At 43.4% G+C, this 20,206-nt stretch overlaps 1 protein-coding gene across 7 annotated transcripts in view; it reads right to left on the reverse strand.

Moving 5' to 3' along the window:
• The window catches only part of amph (amphiphysin), a 47,868-nt gene that overhangs the window by 13,155 nt on the left and 14,507 nt on the right, over positions 1 to 20,206 (reverse strand). For 6 of the 7 annotated variants that reach the window (XM_085388059.1, XM_085388058.1, XM_085388057.1 and 3 more), the window contains exons 8-14: positions 15,686 to 15,761; positions 15,511 to 15,593; positions 10,037 to 10,175; positions 3,268 to 3,387; positions 3,103 to 3,186; positions 2,659 to 2,685; positions 2,514 to 2,537 (exon numbers count right to left, since the gene is read on the reverse strand). In XM_085388059.1, coding sequence (XP_085244185.1) covers positions 2,514 to 2,537; positions 2,659 to 2,685; positions 3,103 to 3,186; positions 3,268 to 3,387; positions 10,037 to 10,175; positions 15,511 to 15,593; positions 15,686 to 15,761 — 553 coding nt within the window. The remainder of the gene's footprint in view (positions 1 to 2,513; positions 2,538 to 2,658; positions 2,686 to 3,102; positions 3,187 to 3,267; positions 3,388 to 10,036; positions 10,176 to 15,510; positions 15,594 to 15,685; positions 15,762 to 20,206) is intronic. The other variant, XM_085388055.1, reaches the window with a different exon arrangement.

Consider the following 20,206-nt stretch of genomic DNA (forward strand, 5'->3'; position numbering starts at 1 on the left):
GTTTGTGTGTCCCAGGGATCCTAGGGGTTATTTTGTCAGGTGGGCTTATGTCCCCTTGCAGGGCCCCAATGGTAGTATACCATTAAGGGAACAGTTTACCCTGCCCTGGATAGGGTTACTGGGGTCTCACCCTGAAGGCAGGCCTTTGGATGGTGCCTGAGGGCAAGGGTCTGGTGGCTGGGCCTTAGTTCATGGGGCCTGGCGGGGCACAACCCGACAAAAGGGACATGGGCCCGTCCTCTTGTAGGCCCACCAACTGCAGGAAGTGCCGTAGGAGCTGGGTGTCAGGCTGCAGCCAGTAGCGGAGGCCCTGTCTGACCAATCCTCAGCTACCAAGACTAGCAGTTGGGACATGTCACATCTGTCTTGAAAGAAGCCTGAGTTAGTGCAACTCTGGATAAAGAAATGACTCTAGATCGGGAGGAACGGCCTCCTGGATCTGAACCTGAGTGGTATTTTTGATGTTGAACTTCTGTGCAAATCACAGCTTGTCCATAACAAACAAAGTGAAGGTATCCATAAGTGCACCAGGCACCAGGGCACTCTTGGCTGCAGGTCGATGATCAATTTTGTAATCGTATTATTAGACCTAAGGCCATATGTTCTGGACACTTTGGTAAAGAGAGCTGCTGAGCCATCAACTGATCACCACCTGGTAGTGAGTTCAATCAGGCGGCAGGGGAGGACGCTAGACAAACTCATATAGTGAGTGAACGCCTTGCAGAGGCCCAGGCCCGTGAGATCTTCGACATATACCTCCGGCAGTATTCTGAAGGAGACTGGGGACATTGAGTCTGAATGGACCATGTTCAGCACCTCCATTGCCAAAGCCACTGAACTGAGCTGTGGCCACAACGTGGTTGGTGCCTGTCATGGTGGTAACCCCCAAACCAAATTGTAGACACCAGAGATGAAGGGAGCCACCAGGCTGCAAAAGGAATCCTATCGGGCTCAGTTAGCCTGTGGAATTTGTGGCAGCTGATACGTACCAGGCCAAGCGTAATGCAGCTCAGGCAGTGGAAGAAGCAAAAACTTGTGTAGCAGGAGTTTGGAGAGGCCATGGAAAAAGACTTTCAGAGAGATTCTGGCAAATCGTCAGGTGACTCAGGAGGGGGAAACTGTGTTCTACCTGCACTGTGTATAGTCACTATCAACACATTAATGATCTAACCACAATAACGCGTTGACGCCGTGCAGCCCCACGCACGGGCCGATCCGCGATAACTCGCTAACAGGGATTTGCCACGTTAATGTGGTTATGGCGTTAACAACATACAAATTGTCATGACCTTTGGTCAATGGCCATGACATGCCATTCACTTCCTCGATTCAGAGATGGTCTTTCCCTTTTCACGTAAATAGCCTCCTTGACTCCACCCTCAAGCCAGCATTCCTCCCTGTCCAGGATGTTACATCCTCATCATTGAAAGAGTGTCCACTGGCCTGTAGGTGTAAATAGACTGCAGAGTCCTGGCCTGACAAGGTAGCTCTTCTGTGTTGTGCCATCCGCTTCGCCAGAGGTTGTTTGGTTTCCCCGATGTATAAATCCTAGCAATCCTCCTGGTACTTAACAGCGTACACTATGTTACTCTGTTTGTGTCAGGGGACCCAATCCCTGGGGTGGACCAATTTTTGGAGTGGCATATTTTGGGGTCTGAAAGAGACACCATGTCTCAGCTGTTCTGATACAGCAGTCTTCATGTCAAACAGTCTTCATGTGCAAATAAAGAGTGTTGCTTGGCAACCAGGCATGCTGCAACTGTTGTGCATTAATTTCTTTGGGGTCAAAATGAATTAGTCGGTGGTTCTAGGTATGTGTTTGTTTGTGTTGTTTCTTTTTTAATCCACACACCTAAAATTCACAACATGAATGAATCCATTTTAGAGAAAGTTAAATATGAGATGATGGGGTTTTAATTTAAACCAGTTATATGATTTTTTCCCCCAAACTAATTTTAAAAAGGTTATACTACTAGTACCACTACACATGTAAACACTATAAGATTACAGCTTCCGAGAACCTATGCTGTGTTTTGGTGTATAAGTGGTTAATATATTTTTGTCTTAAACTAAACAGGGGTAAGACAACCAGCCTTGGGGAAATCTCCCATAAGTCTTGGTCTTGATAAATGCTCAATTATCTATGTCAGGAAAGCCCAGAAAATGTATTCTGTTCTTCTGGACACGGTATTTTGGAGCGATGCATCCAGATGTACAGAATAAATTTTGTGGGGCTTCCTGAATTTAACTAACTGCTCCAGCTCCTCTTTTTGATAATGTTTTTTTAAACTGTGGAAATTGTAAATATGTGGCAACAGCTCTTCAGCGATAACACGACTGAGTAAAATAATGATTTACATTTCCAAAGAAAGAAAAACTGACCCAGAAAGATCCATTTGTTGACCAGCGTTGACTTTGTGCAGACTATACTGGATTAACAAGACCATCTGATGGAGTGAATAACTTTATTAATAAATGATGTATTACAGAGTGAACTATGCGAGTTTACTTACAGGCTGAGCAGCTTGAGTATTTGCCTTAAAAAGGGGATAAAACTGAATTTACCACTGCAATCTGGATTTATAGATTTACTTGATCGTTTTCTCATTAAATCAAGCTGTAGAATAAGAAGTAGTTGGGTTAGGGTTAGTTACTCACCGACCACATGTCCCATGGTACAGCAGTCTGAAAGGAGCAAAAATACTGAATAACTAACACAGTTTGTGAGGTACTGGCAAGAAGAAAGGAACAATGTTTGGACTGTTTGATTTGTCAAATATATTACAGTTTAAGAAAATCCATATAAAACTGCTTATCTTCAGAAGTAATTTTTACTACAACAAGAAGAAATATAAAAATCTAATCTGAGAATTAAGGACCAAAGAGCTACTAACAGGTGTGTCAGCAGCTGAAACGCCACCTGTCTTCTAGTCTGTTAGCTGATAGCAGGTGAATTATTTATCAGTTTGCTTCCCATTGTCATCATTACAGTAAGTGAAGACTCAGCTCTCAATCGCTCCTGCCGAGATGTCAGAAATAAGACCTGTGCACTGCTATGGTTTTCAGGTGTATGTGTGGATGCTTTTGGGTAATAAAGGGAACCTGTGGTACTGGTGAAACGCTTTCATCTGGTTGAAAAGCATCAAAGTCCAGATCAAGAAGAGATTCGCCGGGCCGTTCATTGGGCTGCAGATGACAGTGCAAAAACAAGTAAGCAAGTCTGTCACCCACACGACATCTGCCGTCATTATTCACATGGACTCATACCTGTGATGGCGAAGGAGCAGGTAAAAATTCTCCACCAAAGAGGTCGATGATCTGTTCCTCTGCCACCTCCTTGGTTGGTGTGACCTTTGGTGGAGGAGGCACCGGTGGCCCCTTTTTAAGCTACAACGAACACAGCGAGCTGTTAATGATCATTGTGAAAAAAATAAATAAATAAAAACATGCTGCCAAAGACAGACACCTTCTGACAAACTGTTTCAATGTCTGCACCAGCATTATGTGTCTAATCACTGCCACTGGACATAAAACACAAGAATCCCACAGAAAATGGATAGAGGCTGAAGCACTAAACCAACCTTTAAAACAGGGCTGGGGAACTTTCCTCCACCATAACATGTTTACTTTTCAGCTAAATTGTAAAAGTATGAAGCCAAATTTACTTCAATAGATGATTAATACTTATTTTAATTTTGATACCGTTTTTGAATTTGTTCATAGGTTAGACAGTGATAGCTGCTACGTGCGTACAGATCACACAGAGTTTATGTCTGAGATCTGAGACCTTTATCACACAAGTACAAAATAAACCAGTCTGAAGAAAACCTTCAACTGTTCTGATGGCAGACGGCAGATTCTACAACACTGGTTCCTGTGACATCTTCAGAACTGTTGTGCTTTCCAGGAATTGGAGACGCACTCTACCATTTGCCTCGGCCCTGATGGAAAGCACGATGAGGTGAAGTGAAAGAGACCTGAGAAGGGCTCGGTCTGGTGTTTAGAAAGTTTGACTGGTGCATCACTGATTAAACATTTGGTGGCAGACGTAGCTGATGTGGCTCTGCTATGGAGAAACAACATCATCCTTTAGATTAACACGCATACTTCACTCAGTTCTTAGTGAGGGCGGCCTCCTGGAATGTGAATGGGTGCAGGGATGCAAATCAAAGAGCCTTATTAGCTGAGGTGATCAAACAGAAGAGACTAGATATAGTCTTTCTCCAAGAAACACATACTGACAGTTTAAATGAAATAGACTGGGATCTGTGGTGGGGAGGGCAGAAGTTTCTTAGCCATGGGACAAATTTTAGCGCAGGAGTTGCTGTTTTATTTTCTCCTTCTCTAAATGGAAATATTTTCAGCATAGAGATGGTAAAGGGCAGAGTCCTTTTGGTGAAGGCTGAAATTGAAGGTTTTAGTTTTACTTTTGTTATTGTCTATGCACCAACCTTAGGGTCTAAACGTGAGATTTTGTTTAAAACATTAAAAGGAAAATTAAGTGGTGCTGCTTAAGGGGACTGTATTGTGTTGGGTGGGGACTGGAATTGTTGTCTTGACTTTACTTTGGACAGGACTGGGGCGGAGCCGCATCTTCAGTCATCTTCTGCTTTATCAGATGTCCTACGGAAAATTAATTTGGTTGATGCGTGGCGGATGAAGCATCCCTCATCCAGGCAGTATACCTGGGTGAAAGTGACTGATGGCAGGATTAGTGCAGCGAGATTAGACAGGTTTTATGTGTCTGTTTCATTTACTGCTCGAATTTTTAACCATCAGTGTTTTCCTGTTGTTTTTACAGATCATCGCTTAGCTTTAATGGACCCGTTTCTATCTACCACCAGCAATTCCAAATCTTTTTGGCGGTTTAATATAAAAATTTTGCATGATCGATATTCTGTGACAATTTTAGTTTTTTGGGATTACTGGAGATCAAGAAAGGCTGATTTTGATTCCCTTACTCAATGGTGGGAGGTAGAAAAGTCCCAAATTCATGTATTTTGTCAGCGATCTAGTTTTCTTTTTAACAGCCAATATCATGAGAACTGTGCAGGACCTTGAAAAAGAGATAACACATATGGAGAATGTGTCTGGTTGACAGTTAGGTCAGCAGAATAATGATTGTCTACATTCTAAAAGGCAAGAGCTTAACCATTTTTTACATGAGGGAGCTAAAGGAGCTTTGGTTCGAGCACGTTTCGCCAGGCTCCAGGACATGGATGCTCCAACCACATTTTTCTTTAATTTGGGGAAGTCTGTGGTTCACAGAAAGCAAATGGTGTGTCTTCAGCTTTCGGATGGAAAGGTGACCACGGATCTGGCTGAGATGAGAAGGCATGCAGTGGCCTTTTACACGGACTTGTTTAGTGCGGATAGCTGCGATGTGGACTCTGCTTCGGATCTTCTGCAGAGGCTTCCTCAGCTGTGCCCAGGGGATCGGGACGTTTTGAACAGGGATATGACCTTGGATGAGCTGTCTGCGGCGGTGTCTCAGATGGCTTTAGGCAAAGCTCCAGGAATAGATGGTTTACCATCAGACTTTTTTAAGCACTTCTGGAGTCTTCTGGGTCGGGACCTACTGGACGTGTTTAAGGAATGTTTTATAGAAGGGATACTTCCAGCTTCCTGCAAGCATGCAGTTATCTCTCTCATACCAAAGAAGGGAGATTTAACCCTTCTTAAAAACTGGAGACCAGTGGCCCTTTTATGTGCGGACTACAAGATTCTTTCCAGGGTTTTATCGAACAGACTGAAAATGGTCATTGAACTACTGATTGGTTTGGATCAATCTTACTGTATTCTGGATCAGTCTGTGATTGATAACTTATTTTTAATGAGAGATGTGTTTGATATTTGCAAAGTGTACAATGCTAAAGTTGGCATCATTTCTATTGATCAGGAGAAGGCATTTGACCGTGTGGACCATGATTTTCTTTTTTCCACCTTGAAGACCTTTGGTGTTGGGTGGGGGTTTCTGACTTGGGTGAAGCTGTTGTATAGCGATGCTTGCTGTGTTGTGAAGGTGGGAGGAGGGTTGAGTTGTCCTGTGCCGGTTCGGAGAGGGATTAGACAAGGTTGCCCTATCTCTGGACAGCTTTATAGCATTGCTATTGAGCCTTTTCTCTGTAGACTGAGAAGCAAGTTGAAGGGTTTCTCTTTGCCAGATCTGGTTCAGAGCCCTCCTGTCGTTATGTCAGCATATGCTGATGATGTTAATGTTTTTATTACAGATCAAAGGGATGTGCAGGAATTGCAGGAATGTCTGGTTTTGTATGGAAACGCTTCCTCAGCTAGGGTTAATTGGGATAAGAGTGAGGCCTGCTTGGTGGGGCAGTGGAACTTCTCGAGTATTCCCAAGCTTCCTGGGAACCTTCGCTGGGGTCAAAGGGGCATTAAAACTCTTGGGGTTTACTTGGGGAGTGATGACTTTGTGCAGCAGAACTGGGAGGGAGTGCGGGAAAAGGTGGAGGCTAAGCTGTCTAAATGGAACCGGTTGCTCCCCTACCTGTCCTACAGGGGTAGAGTTCTAGTAGCTAACAATCTAGTTGCCTCATTTTTATGGCACAGATTGCTTGTTTTAGTGCCACCACGCGGTCTTCTGGAAGAGGTGCAGCGGCTTCTGGTGAAGTTTGTCTGGTCGGGTCAGCATTGGCTTCGTGTGGCGGGCCTGTATCTTCCTGTGGCAGAGGGGGGACAAGGCCTGATAAATGTTTTGTGCAGAACAGCAACCTTTAGACTGCAGACGGCACAGAGGCTGCTGTATGGCTGTGGTCACAGCTGGATGACTTCTGCTCAGTTGCTGCTTAGGAGAGCGGGCCGGCTTGGATTGGATAAACACCTCTTTCTTCTGAAGTTGGATCAGGTGGATCTGTCTGGACTTGTGCCATTTTACAGCTCGGTGGTGAACGCCTGGCGGACGCTGAAGGTTGCACGTACTCCTGACCCCAGACCTGGGATGTGGCTTTTCGAGGAGCCACTGTTTTTTAATGACTTTTTTCCCAGCACTGTATTTTCTTCTGCTACAATACGGACCAAGTTTGTGGAGGCTGGCGTTGTCAAACTGGGTCATCTTACAAGGATGTCTCTGGGTGCACTTGGTGGTGTCACAGGCATTAAGTCCTACAGAGTGCCGGAGAGAATTATGGAGGAAGTTTGGCAATCTCTGTCGCCATCACTGAGAGACTTTGCTGGTGATCGTGTCCTAGCTGATCAAAGGGCTGATGACAGCGAATATGTTTTCCCTTCATTGATGGTCAGTCCTGCCTTTGAGGAGCAGCCTGAGGGGAGTGGCATGCTTCTCTCCCTGGGGACACCAGTGCTGGATAGTTTCAGCTCTTGTGGCAAGAAGCAGCTTTATTTCTGCTGTGTTAAGGTGCTGAATTTCCACTCTCTGGTTGGAATCCGGGAGTCAAAATGGACTGAGTTTTTTGCTTCGGTTTCTACCCCTAAAGGCAGGTGGAGTGTCCTGTATAAGCCTCCTGTTGAGAAACGGATGGCTGACCTCCAGTGGAGGATTATACATGGAGCAATAGCCACGAACAGACACAGAGCCCACCTGGACCCAAGCACTGGGGAGGGTTGTCCTTTTTGTTCAGAAAGGGAGACGCTGGAGCACTTAGTGGTCTGTTGTCCGCGGCTAGTGGGTTTATTTTCTTTGTTGCAGGAGTGGGTGGAATCTTTAGGGGAGACTTTCTCCGTACCTTTGTTTGTCTTTGGCCCTAAGTATTCAGTGCAGAAAAGACGGACCTTGGTTCTGATTAATTTTTTGTCTGGCACAGCTAAGCTGGCAATATGGAAGACTAGGAAGAACCAGATGCTAGGTCAGGGTTGGACTGATGTTGTGCAAAGTCTAAAGGGCCTGTTGGCATCCCGTCTGAGAGTAGAGCATGCTTTTTATTCTCTGACTGATAGACTGGGCTCCTTTGAAACTATGTGGGGGATTGGACGGGACACTTGTTCTTAACTTTTAAGTGTGTGTGCTGGGTACCTTAGTTAATGGTTAGTGTACAATGAATGTTGCTGATTATGTGGTAGCATTTTTGGGTTAGTTTTTTTAGTTTCACCTTTCAGCCTGTTTAGATTTAACTGTTTGGTATTTTCAGTTAGTTCTGCACCCACCCACATGGTGAGTGGTAGGGCAGGTCACCTACTTACCGGAAGGTTGGTGGTTTGATCCCAGTCTGCATACCAAATCTTTGGGCAAGATACCACCCCATGTTGCTCTCTGAAGCAGTGTGTGAATGTCAGAACGCACTTAAAACAAAAAACAGTGCTTTACTGAATGGTTGTATATAAGAAACAGTCCATTTACCATGTCTATGACATGATTATAATGTGAACCCCCACCATGTCAGACTGACAAGGAGGATTCAGACCCGACCCTGACTCATGTGTGGATCTTAACCCTCCTTCAAAGTTCTGTAAGTAAGAAAAAACAGCAGAGTGCTCCTTTTCTTTCAGTCATCACTGAGATGTGATGACTTGTTTTCATTCGTTAGTATGGTCAGAGTGTGCTCTAGTCTGCCGTGGCTCTATTTTAAAATTAGACAACAAATGTTTTTTAGAAATGATAAATCTCCTTTCTTTAATTTTGGTTGTATTTCGTTTTTGTAAAAATGTTTTTGATCATTTGTACACCAACAAACTTAATTATTATTGTACATCATACATAAGAATCTGCACATTACACAGCCAGCGTCTTTATTTGAGTCAATGAACCAATGCTCAGATATTCCTGTATTTTGTCTTAAGGTGTCTGATGACATTTCAGTATCAGCAGCAGCTCATATGGGCTGGCTGACAATTGAGATCCTCCGTGTTTTGGTGTTTTTACACTATTTCCTGGTTAAGATATCAGCTCTTGCACTGCACCTTAGCAAACTCAACCAGTGTTGTAGAAACTTGCCATGACATTACAGACACACCAACATACACTGACATGTACAGAACGTTAAATGTTAGGAAAGGTCAGATCTCATGAACATCAGTAGAAACTAGGTGATGTTCTACTCTTGGGCTCTACTGTGTTATATATGATCTGCAGACTGTATATAACACTGCTGTAGTGATCTACAGACAGAGGCACAGACACAGGACAGACAGCTCTTGTTCACTCACCAAATCAACAGACAAAAGTGTGCAGCAAAGAAAAAACAGTCCCAGAAAGTTACCGTGAAGTTCAAACAAACACACCATTATCAGTCATGCATACCCATCGATCGCTTGTTATTATTGTTCAGTCTGATCAGGTCGAGTTTTGCAGTTAAAGACAATGGTGAGCTGTGACTTTGACATTATTGATCACTGACAGAAATTCCTATTCGCAGCCTTTGAGGTTGGAACAGCAAAGAGATTTCCGCCGTCAACAGCGGAGGACAAAAGTTGGTTAGCAGCACTGCCACAGAGTTCTGTTTTTAAAGGAAACACCTGAATGCTTTGGTAATGAGGCCATGTGATCGATCACTGCTGTGAGTGAGGTCGGGTGTTTAAAATTATTAAAATTTTCATGTTTTTAAAAACACAATCCAAATCCAGGGCTGTCAAACTCCAGTCACTGAGGGCCGCTGTCCTGAAGCTTGTCCATGGTGCAACACACCTGAATAACGTTAGTGGCTAATTAGCAAGACTATAAAGTTTGACTGCAACCCCTAACCCTACTCAAGTAACTTAGAGTGAAGTAAAGGGTTTTGAAAAATGTACTTCTAAAAGTACTTTTATTGCACCATGTTCATTCACTCATGAGCTGCTGTTACACGAATCAAAGGGCTGAACTGCCTCCTCAGCTTGCAGTCAAGTCCTATAAAGTCTTATTAATGTTATTCAGGTGTGCTGCAGCAGGGACACATGGAAAAGTTTAGGACCACAGCCCTCGAGGACTGGAGTTTGACACCTGCACCTATGAAATTAACTTCGGTCAAATATTCAAGTGCAAAACTAATTACTACATTTACATTTTTACAAACAATGAAAATTATTATTTTGTCCAGATACACAACTAGATCCAGTGACTAACATCTACATGGGACCTGACACTTACCTGCATTGGAGATTTGGGTCGAGGCGGTCCAGGTGAGATGGGACGGAGCATATGATTGGTGCTGAGATCTGGACTATCAGGTGGACTCTCGTCTTCTGGTGGTGATGGGGTTCTCGCAAGTCGTAGAGGTCCTGAATCACTGATGAACAGGACAGAAACTAAGCAAAGACTTCTGTCACACTCACATTCAAACTTAGTGTTGAAAATTTGTTAAATTGTTTATAAAATAATTAAATGAAGCCATTTTATTATGTTAATATATAAACAATGCAAATGTTCTCATAAGTGTGTTGGCGCGTGTTTGAGGGTTGAGAGCTTCATTCAGCGCTGTTGTCTGGATTTGAAAATTTGCACACGTAGAGTGCAGAGGGTTTTTGCAGCATGCTTACATACATGATAATGGTTAGAATAGTCTCTGGGTCAGGAAGTCCGAAAAAGATGTCCTGAACTGAAATCAGCATAACAATAAGAGCAGATAGCCAAGGATACGTAGGGTGTATTTATGTGTCTGTGTCTTCCAGGAATCAGAGCAGATGGGAGGTCGGAAGTGAATGGATGGGAGGAGCACACTGCCGCATTTGTGTTGGGAGAAGATGGCCATAATAATCTTTTGTTATTGTCACAGTATATAAGCTGGACAGCCCGTTTCACCATTATTGTCAGGGCCCTTTGGATCAGCAGGTAGCTGATCAGTAGCACTGTTGTCTCTCTCTCGCCGGGGCGGAACTCAATGTGGGTTCATGCCCTCGGCTACGCACCCGTGAAGAGGAAACAGCTGAACCCTTACGCTGTTAGCATTTAAGCCGAGGGATGGCGGCTATTCATCGCTGGATCATTGTGTGACTCGCGTCAGTGTAGCCGGGCTCTCAAAGTATAAAGCCTTTGTTACTTCTGTGCCTTTGTGCTAACGTGTATGTTCTGTATATAAATTCCCGGACCCGTCCCTGTGTTCCCTGAGAGGATTCCTTGTAGCGAGTGATTGTAGAGTGGCCGGTGGCGAGCAGTGAGTGATCGAAGAGGAGCGAGTGTTTTCCCCCCATCCTCCCCACCTTGGATTCCCTGGAGCCCACACCCCTGTCACCTTTGTATATGGCACTATTCCCTACGCTGTCTGTACATACACTTGGTGGAACGTGTAAAAAATTCCACTGTGTCCTTCTCAAGTTGGAGCGTCCTGCGTGTGAGTCCTCAGTGATTTGTGACAGTCATCCTTTCTGAGTAGCAGACCAGTGGTTCACACAGAAGTTCAATGCTTCAACTTGTAATTTCAACTGCTGAAGCAAATTAAATCTTTTTAACCGACAGAAATTTCTCCTGAATCCCTTCTGAAAAATTTGAACACGACAACAGCTGCAGTCAGAAGTTTTCATCCACTAATCATGGCCATGAATGTTAGGGTAATTTTGTGCTATTCATCATTTCTCTGAACTGTTCTTTTTCCAGGATGTAACCTAAAAAAAAAAAAGAACCAGAAATTTTATTCTCTACAATCCACATAGGAAAAAAGTATACATACACCCGCTTACATTTTTAATAAGTGGTGCTGAATGTCTTTTAACATTAAAAGGTAAGGTATTTTAACTTTACATTACTAAGTAGAAGTTTTTTGGATCAGTCAACACTTTGTTAGGTCTGGAAGACCCAAACTGTCCCCCTCAGGTTCAGAGGAAATTGGTTGGTTCAAGAATACCCAGGAACCACCAAGGCTCAAGCTTGCCATGAACTGGAAACATCTCAGGAACTAAGAGGGTGCCATCCAAGAAAGAAGCCCCTGCTCCATAATCAACACCTTTAAACTCAACTTGCAACTGCCCACACTGGACTTCTGTGCAAACTACAGTTTGTCCAAAGTGAACACCACATTCGAACATAAGGATGCCCGTAAGTGCAGGTGGCACTAGGACACCCTAGGTCACAGTTCGATGATCAGTTTTGTAATCATATCATCAGCTATGCAGCCATATGTTCTGGGAACTCGGGTGAAGAGAGGAGCGGATCACCACCTGGTGGCGAGACCGGCTTCACCTAAACATTCAGTGATGGTGCAGTAGCAGTGGGAGATGCCCTGGTACGTCAGAGCTTCAACTCCCACCTGTTGTAGAGCTTGGACAAGCATTCTAAGGGTGGCTGGGGACATTGAGTCTGAATGCACCATGTTTAGTACATTGATAATTTCATTATTAAGTGTGCCTATGCCGAGTGGCACACTTATTACTATTCGTCAGATTTATACTTATTACTATTCGTCAGATTTATTCTTCTTATTAGGGTTAGGGTTAGTGTGCATAAGTGTGCCTATGCCAAGACCCAGTACAAGAGTTATTCTTCTATCCCAACTACTTTTTGAGTTACACGACGTTTTGTAACACCAAAAAAAACGGCGTTTTTCGCCTCTCAGTGCGATCTAATTCTGACTGCTCATCACTCTGGTTTCCAGGCACCCCTTGCTCTTGTCAGTGGCGCAATTGGTAATGACACGGGTCTGCAGACCAAACATTGTGGGTTTGATTCCACCTGGTTCAACCTTATTGTTTTCCATTACGAATTAATACACTACCACAGACCAGCAATTTATATTGCTAATTTATTACAATTCTGTAAAGTTTTATGATTTTAGCAGCTTTTCTAATATGGACCTCAGCTTCTTTTTTAAGCTACCAATTAATAGACTATGACACCGTGTGTGTGTGTGTGTGTGTGTGTGTGTGTGTGTGTGTGTGTGTGTGAGTAAGAGATAGAGACTATTTTTAGCTTTTGGGGCACAGCATCTTATTGTTGGATTCAAACTGAGCAGATACAGACTAATTGACTAATTTCAGTCATCACCTTTACATCTGGCCCACTTTGCGCCAGAATGGGGAAATCGGCGGGTGTCGCGCTAAACAACAGCAGCACGTTTAAGTTTGATCGGCTGTTGTTAGAATTTTTTTTATATTAATTTCTAGTATCAGCTGATGTTTGCTGGAGCCACAGCTATAAAACCTGCTGGTCATGATATTGGTTTGTATATCTGGTGAGAGGGAAACATGAAGATGAAACAAGGAGATGTCCTTACTGAATCATCAGAGCTGAACAGGTGATGGAGAAACAGGTTTACCTTTTAGGTGACATGAATGAGTTGAAGGGAAGTTATGAGCTGTTTCTGAGAGACAAATAACACCAGGATCCTTTTCTAAGTAGCTGACAGCTGGTAACTGTGCAGGGGCGAATCTAGCAAAGTTTTGCCAGGGGGCCAGGCAGGGCATTAACAGGGAAAGGGGGACACAAAGAAATACTTTTCTTTCTTGTTCTCATTTAAAATATCTGGCTTTTATTTAATAATTATCTGAATCTTACGAACAACGTTTTTATCTGACGTAAAATGTATAGAAATCATACATATACCAACAGGAATATGTATGACAGTGATGTAAGCTGACTTAAAGCCTTTTGTTTTCATTCAAAGGCTTTAAGAAAGCGTGTTCATGCAAACATCATCATGTCTGCCGTGGTACAATGGGACTTTTGCTCCTGAACTTCTGCGCACAGCGTCTGCAAATCGGGGCTGTACGAAGTCACTTCATCTTTACGCAAGACTGTAAGCTGTCATCTGTAAGGCGCGAGCAGTGTTTGTTTTTACCGTAGTTCATGGTGGAGAAGGGCTGCTCTGCTGAGTTTTGCTCCCTGTAGCCGGCAATGGCAAACAACACTCATTGGCAGCAGCATAGGCACACTTAAAATTTCTTCTGAAACTTTCTAGTTTTATATTGCTAGTTTATATTCAGAAGACACGTCTTCTCCTGAGGACAGAGCAAAATTCCTGGGGAAAAAATATATATATATATTTTTGCTGTCTGAGCCACAAAGAAAGGACTTATGCAAGTAAGAAGTGTCAGAAGCCATTCCATCTCTTAATCTAGACCTTCCCAAAGTGTGGGGCCCGCCCCCTGGGGGGGGCGCAGCGCCATTACAGCGGGTCGCGGTATGAAAAGGGAAAAAAAAACCTGAACGCTTAGACACTGCTAGCACGGGGCACCCACAAACGCAAAGCAGGAAATGAAGCATCGCTGAATATGTTTCCAAACCAACTTCATTCTAAGCCAAAGACTAGAAAATATGGTGAAGCAAATCTTCCCTTTGGCTTCACCTGCACCAGTGTCCTGCAGGATTAATTTTCCGTTCGTCGGGAGCAGCGCTGAGCTCTCCAAATCACGGACAAATAGGATCCCACATTCTTGATTTTTAGTTCACAAACACTTGTTGTAATGACTAACTACTCCTGACATGTTGGAGATGTTTGCTCTTTATACAGTAAAGTTACAGCGGGATACAAATAACATCAGGCTGATCCTGACACGATTTGTTCCCCCAGTTCAAATCACAGGCAAACAGGATTCCACAGCTGTTTATGTTTTTGAACCCATTTTTCACAGAGAGCCTTTTTTTGAAAAATGTATTGACAGCAATGTTGAACATTATTACACAGGAAAAAACAACTACACGTAAAATAATGACACCGTGACGCCTCTGCCTTTGTAAATGGAGGGACAGTAACTGCGTGTAAAACCTGCAGACAGTCAGATTAACAGTATTTTGTCTCTATCTGCTATTCTGCAATTCATCTCATGTAAACAATAACGTGGCCACAGCGTGACGTGGAAAAAGGCACATACCTTTGACGTTGCGTGACGAACTCTGTATTCCTCGTCCACACGTAAACGCAAAAAAGGAGTTTAAAAAAATCTCAGTTTTCTGTGATTCGAAACGCCGTTTATGTGGACGAAACAGCTGCGTGTTCAAAAATACCCGTGTAGGTGCGGACACAGCGTAAAAGAGTTAGTAGTTTATTTCCTTAATACCTGTAATTTATTGCAGGTTACTTGTATTTGTTTAATTGTTTACTAAATGTTTGAAGTGTGAAATAAACCACGATGGAGCAAAATAAGGGTGTGTGAGGTTGGAGGATGTGTTTGTGCGTGCGTGTGCGAACATTTTTCTTGTAAAACAAAGGGGGGCGTAGCAAAAAAGGTTTGGGAAACACTGTCTTAATCCTAAATAAATTCTGAAGAACTTTCTGGAAAAAGAACAGTTCAAAGAAATCATTAAAAGCCCCAAATTACCATGACATCCATGTCCATGATGAGTGGATTAAAACTCTATGGGTACTTTACAATGACCAGTTAATAAATCTGTGAAGGTTCTCAGTCATCCAGGTTATCGTAGTCCAGATGCTTTTCTTTCCAAGCTCCTTAGATGACCAGTTAAAATGCATGTGTTTGAACTGTGGAAGGAAACTGGACTATTATCTTTAAATCCCAGCCACCCAAACTCTAGTTTGATTGGTTTATGTTGAAAGAATAACTAAAAACAGAATAATAAAATTGATTTTTTCTAAACCCATTGCTGCCATCACATTGTACAATCAGTTTAAGACACTGAAACCAAACGCTGATCTACCTTCGTTTTCCTCAGTTATGGAAAAAGCTTGTACTGACCTCGGAGCCCCTTGGATGGTGAATATCTTGTCAGAGTGCTGCTCTCCCAGTTTGGTCATCACTTCGTACAGTTCTCTGCACACCTGGATGGTTTAAAAGAGACATTTTTCAGTTCAAATGATTTCGAAGAAAAAAAGAAAAGCAACCCTGTTGGTTTAGGAAATGAAAAACTCACCAGTGAGATCTCACGATGAAACTTTGCTTCAAGATTCGTTACACTCTTGAAGGTGCTGATGTAGAAGCCAACTCGGCTGCAGAACACAAAAGTAAAACTTGGTTGTTGTTGTTTTTATAAATACTACAATTTGGGGCTGTGAAGGTTCTCTTCTCTTCTCTTTTTTTTTTTTTTTGCCTGTCCCGTTTGGCTCTTTTGCCATCAGAATTATTGTCTAAAGGCGAGGAAAGATGCCCAACGGATTTACTTTACCAAATGGACCATCCCAGCCTTGCCGTAATGGTCTATTTGATTCACCTTTTATTGTTTATTTTATTTTTTATTTTCACTTGCTAAATACGGGACAGACTTGAATGAGGAAAAGAAAAGGGAGAAAGGAAGAGGGGGAAAAAACAGCGGAGAAGAGGGACGGGGATAAAGGGCAAAAAACAAAAACCAACTAAATAAGCAGACAAAAAATACATCTATCAATCACCTGGATTACCTGTTGAGAAAGAAAAAAGAAAACAATAAAACGAGAGCAATACTGGTGCGACCAACTGTTCGAGTAACAAAAAAAATAAATAAAAAATACTCCGCAACTCTGAAAGTCTCCGTGTGGTCAACAGCAGACACACATTGTGCCCCTATCATGGTCTAAACCAATCAAAGATAGTCAGGGGCGGGACCTCTCTGATTGGTCGTGGTCCAGATATTCATGTAATCCGTGTATATGTTTGAAAGTCCAGGGCGGGCAGACAGACAGAGGTGAGTAGCTTGAATAAAGCGATATCGATTCATATTCACATCCTGAATCAACTTTTAAATATAAATGGATTTTGCCAGAAATGACAGAATCTCAGGTTAAAGCTCACAAAACTATTTCAACAAACAGCAAATGAGAGCACGTAAACAGATGCCACACAAAGACGTAAACGCGGACCCGACACATCCGAATCAGCTTTCTCTTCCTCGGCTTTCTCACCCAACGGCCCTCACACGGCATCGGGGCTGAAAAGCCGACAGCTCACTGATCCTGATGCGTCGGGTCGGTGCTGTGTTTACGTCTTTTTTTGCGCTCGATTCTGAGTCGCGAACCGGTCGCAGCAGATGGCCCCGCCCCTCCCTGAGCCGGTTCTTCCGGAGGTTTCTTCCTGTTAAAAGGGAGTTTTTCCTTCCTACTGTTGCCAAAGTGCTGCTCATAGGGGGTCATATGATTGTTGGGTTTTTCTCTGTATCCATTATTGTAGGGTCTACCTTACAATATAAAGCACCTTGAGGCGACTGCTGTTGTGGTTTGGTGCTGTGTAAATAAAATTGAATTGAATAGAGGAACTGCAGGAATGAGTCACTGATCCATAGTCTGATCAATTACCAATTCAATTAAACATATTTGTTCAATATGTGCGGTGAAGGACATGTCCTGGTCAAAAATGACTCCAAGGTTCCTCACAGCGTTACTGGAGGCCAAGGTAATGCCATCCAGAGTAAGAATCTGGTTAGATACCATATTTCTAAGATATTCAGGGCCGAGTACAATAACCTCAGTTTGATCTGAATTAAGAAGCAGAAAGTTAGCGGCCATCCAGGTCTTTATGTCTTTAAGACATTCCTGCAGTTTAACTCATTGGTGTGTGTTATCTGGCATCATGGACAGATTGAGCTGGGTGCCATCTGCATAGCAGTGTAAATGTATGCTATGTCTTCTAATGATGCTGCCTAAGGGAAGCATGTATAATGTAAACAGAACTGGTCCTAGCACTGAACCCTGTGGAACTCCATAATTAACCTCAGTGTGTGAAGAGGACTCTCCATTTACATGCACAAACTGGAGTCTATTAGATAGATATGATACAAACCACTGCAGCACAGTAGAATAGAATAGAATAGAATAGAATAGAATAAAATTCAACTTTGTTGTCATTGCACATGCACAGGTACAGGGCAACGAAATGCAGTGTGCATCCATCCAGAAGTGCTTTAGTGATATAGATATATTACAATATATATTAGCAATAATATAGATATGTGAGTATATTACAGAAATGGGTCTATTATGGTATGTTATAATGTACACGGTATGAAGTATGTTGTGAATATTCTATAACTATATGTACAGGCTGTAGTGAGTACAAGCTATGTACAGGCTATGAACAGGATATAAATATGAAAAACTATACAGAAATCTGAGATATACAGCTATACAGAAATGGGAACTATGCAAGTTGTAAACAGTTGTAGAATTAAAATTATCATATTGTACAGAATGATTATTTACACAGAGCTATACAGTAGTGCAGTTAAAATAAGTGAGATATGTGGATAATTTCTACAGAGGTATGTAAAGTGCTAGTGGTTGTGAGTGGTGGTTCAGTCCATGTTATTATTGTGTGTTTGACGGTACAGTTGTCCATTGTGTGTGTAGGTGGTTGTGGGTGTGTGTATATGTCCAGTCCATGAGTTTAACGTGGGTCAGATGTCAGGAGGCAGAGTTCAGGAGTCTGACAGCTGTGGGGAAGAAGCTGTTCTGGTACCTGGTGGTCTTAGTCCGGAGGCTCCTGTAGCGCCTCCCAGAGGGCAGGAGGGTGAAGAGTCCATGTGATGGGTGACTGGGGTCTTTGATGATTTTCCCAGCCCTTTTCAGACACCGCTTCCTGTAGATGTCCTTTAAGGCAGGAAGTGGTGCTCTGGCGATGCGCTGGGCAGTTTTCACGACCTTCTGCAACGCCTTCCGGTCCGAGGCAGAGCAGTTCCCGTACCAGACTGTTATACAGTTGGTCAGGATGCTCTCGATGGTGCAACGATAGAAGTTCACCAGGATGTCTGAGGACAGGTGGTTCTTCCTCAGAGTCCTCAAGAAGAAGAGGCGCTGGTGAGCCAACCAGCTTGGAGCAGTTGGTCGTCCAGGTGAGATCCTCGGAGATGTGGACTCCCAGGAACTTGAAGCTGCTCACACGCTCCACAGCCGTCCCCTTAATGTGGATGGGTGGATGTGGGTCAGCATTCCTCCTGTAGTCCACGATGAGCTCCTTGGTCTTCTCGGTGTTAAGCAGCAGGTTGTTTGTGTCGCACCACTCAGCCAGACGATCCACCTCCTCCCTGTAGGCGCCCTCATCGTTGTCACTGATGAGGCCAATCACCGCGGTGTCATCTGCAAACTTAATGATGGTGTTGGAACCATCAGCAGGTCTGCAGTCGTGGGTGAAGAGGGAGTAGAGGAAAGGGCTCATCACACAGCCTTGTGGTACACCGGTGTTCATTGTGATGGTAGATGAGCAGTGGTTATCCAGCCGGACATGTTGGGGGCGGTTGGTCAGGAAGTCCAGTAACCATTTGCACATGAGGGAACTGATGCCCAGGTCTGTCAGTTTCCTGATGAGTTGTGAGGGGTGGATTGTATTGAATGCTGAACTGAAGTCTATAGGGCTTTGGAGCGTGATGTCACGGGGGTGGGCGTGGAAAGGATTTTGGCCCGATCCGCCATTTTGGGGGTCTAAGTAAGGAGCGAAATCATAGACATGGTTCGTACTTGCTGTGTGGTCGGCTGCAATGTTCGATCTTACGACCGGCACGGGAATAAGTTTGGATTGTCTTTTTATGCTTTCCCAACCTGGAAGCAACATGAAGGAGCTCATGTATCGGATATTACCAAACGAAGGCGTCTAGCCTGGATAGCAGCTGTGAGACGAGCTGATATCATGTTCTGTTACGTCTCCAGATATCAGCTGGTGTGCTCAAGACATTTTCATTCCGGTAAGTTCTAAATATGTTCACATCACACTTTATAGCTGAATAATATCATCGTCTCGGAACTTATAGAAATTGCGATCAAACATAGAATGGAGTGACTTGATTGGTTGATGTAAAGACAATAAATGAAATGAGACAGGAAGGACACAAATTGGCGTTAATAATTTACCCGATTATCAATGTGTTAATTTGCATGTACTTTACAATTATGGGCATATAATATGATAACGATATTTTAGCAGTTAAATGATAAATGTGTAACATTAATTATGGTGGGGGGTGGAAAATGGCTATTTCACTCGATGCACTCCAGCTGACTTACTTTGACGACGTACTCAGAGTTTGGCGGCTTGAAAATAGCCAAATCTTGCACCCAGCCATTTGTAAATTGGATGTGCGCCTCCAGTGACTTGTAATTACGAAACTGGTTCGCTGTGTAAGCGCTTACTCCACAAACAAGATACGTGAAGATATCGGGGTAGGACAGTGGCGGTAAGTCGTCTGGGTCTTTACTCCACTGCCGTATTTCAAATGGGTCCAGATTTGCGATGCACTCTATTTTTTTTCAAGTACTGCTGCTTCGCCTCTGGACGCAATCGGTCTCTATACCGTCCGTTTTCTTTTGAGCTGCTTTTAAGCATGTTTCTTGTCGTTGTCGTTCCAACACAGTGTGTTTGTTTTGATTCGTAGACCCCGAAAATGGAGCTGCGCTCCCACAATGCATTGCGGCGTGACGTCAACTCCAAAGCCCTATAAACAGCATTCTGGCGTAGGTGTTGTTGTTGTCCAGGT

The sequence above is a fragment of the Rhamphochromis longiceps genome, linkage group LG18, assembly GCF_057381845.1.
Source record: "Rhamphochromis longiceps isolate RC_006_pf linkage group LG18, R_longiceps_female_GT1.1, whole genome shotgun sequence".
NCBI classification, from domain to species: domain Eukaryota; kingdom Metazoa; phylum Chordata; class Actinopteri; order Cichliformes; family Cichlidae; genus Rhamphochromis; species Rhamphochromis longiceps.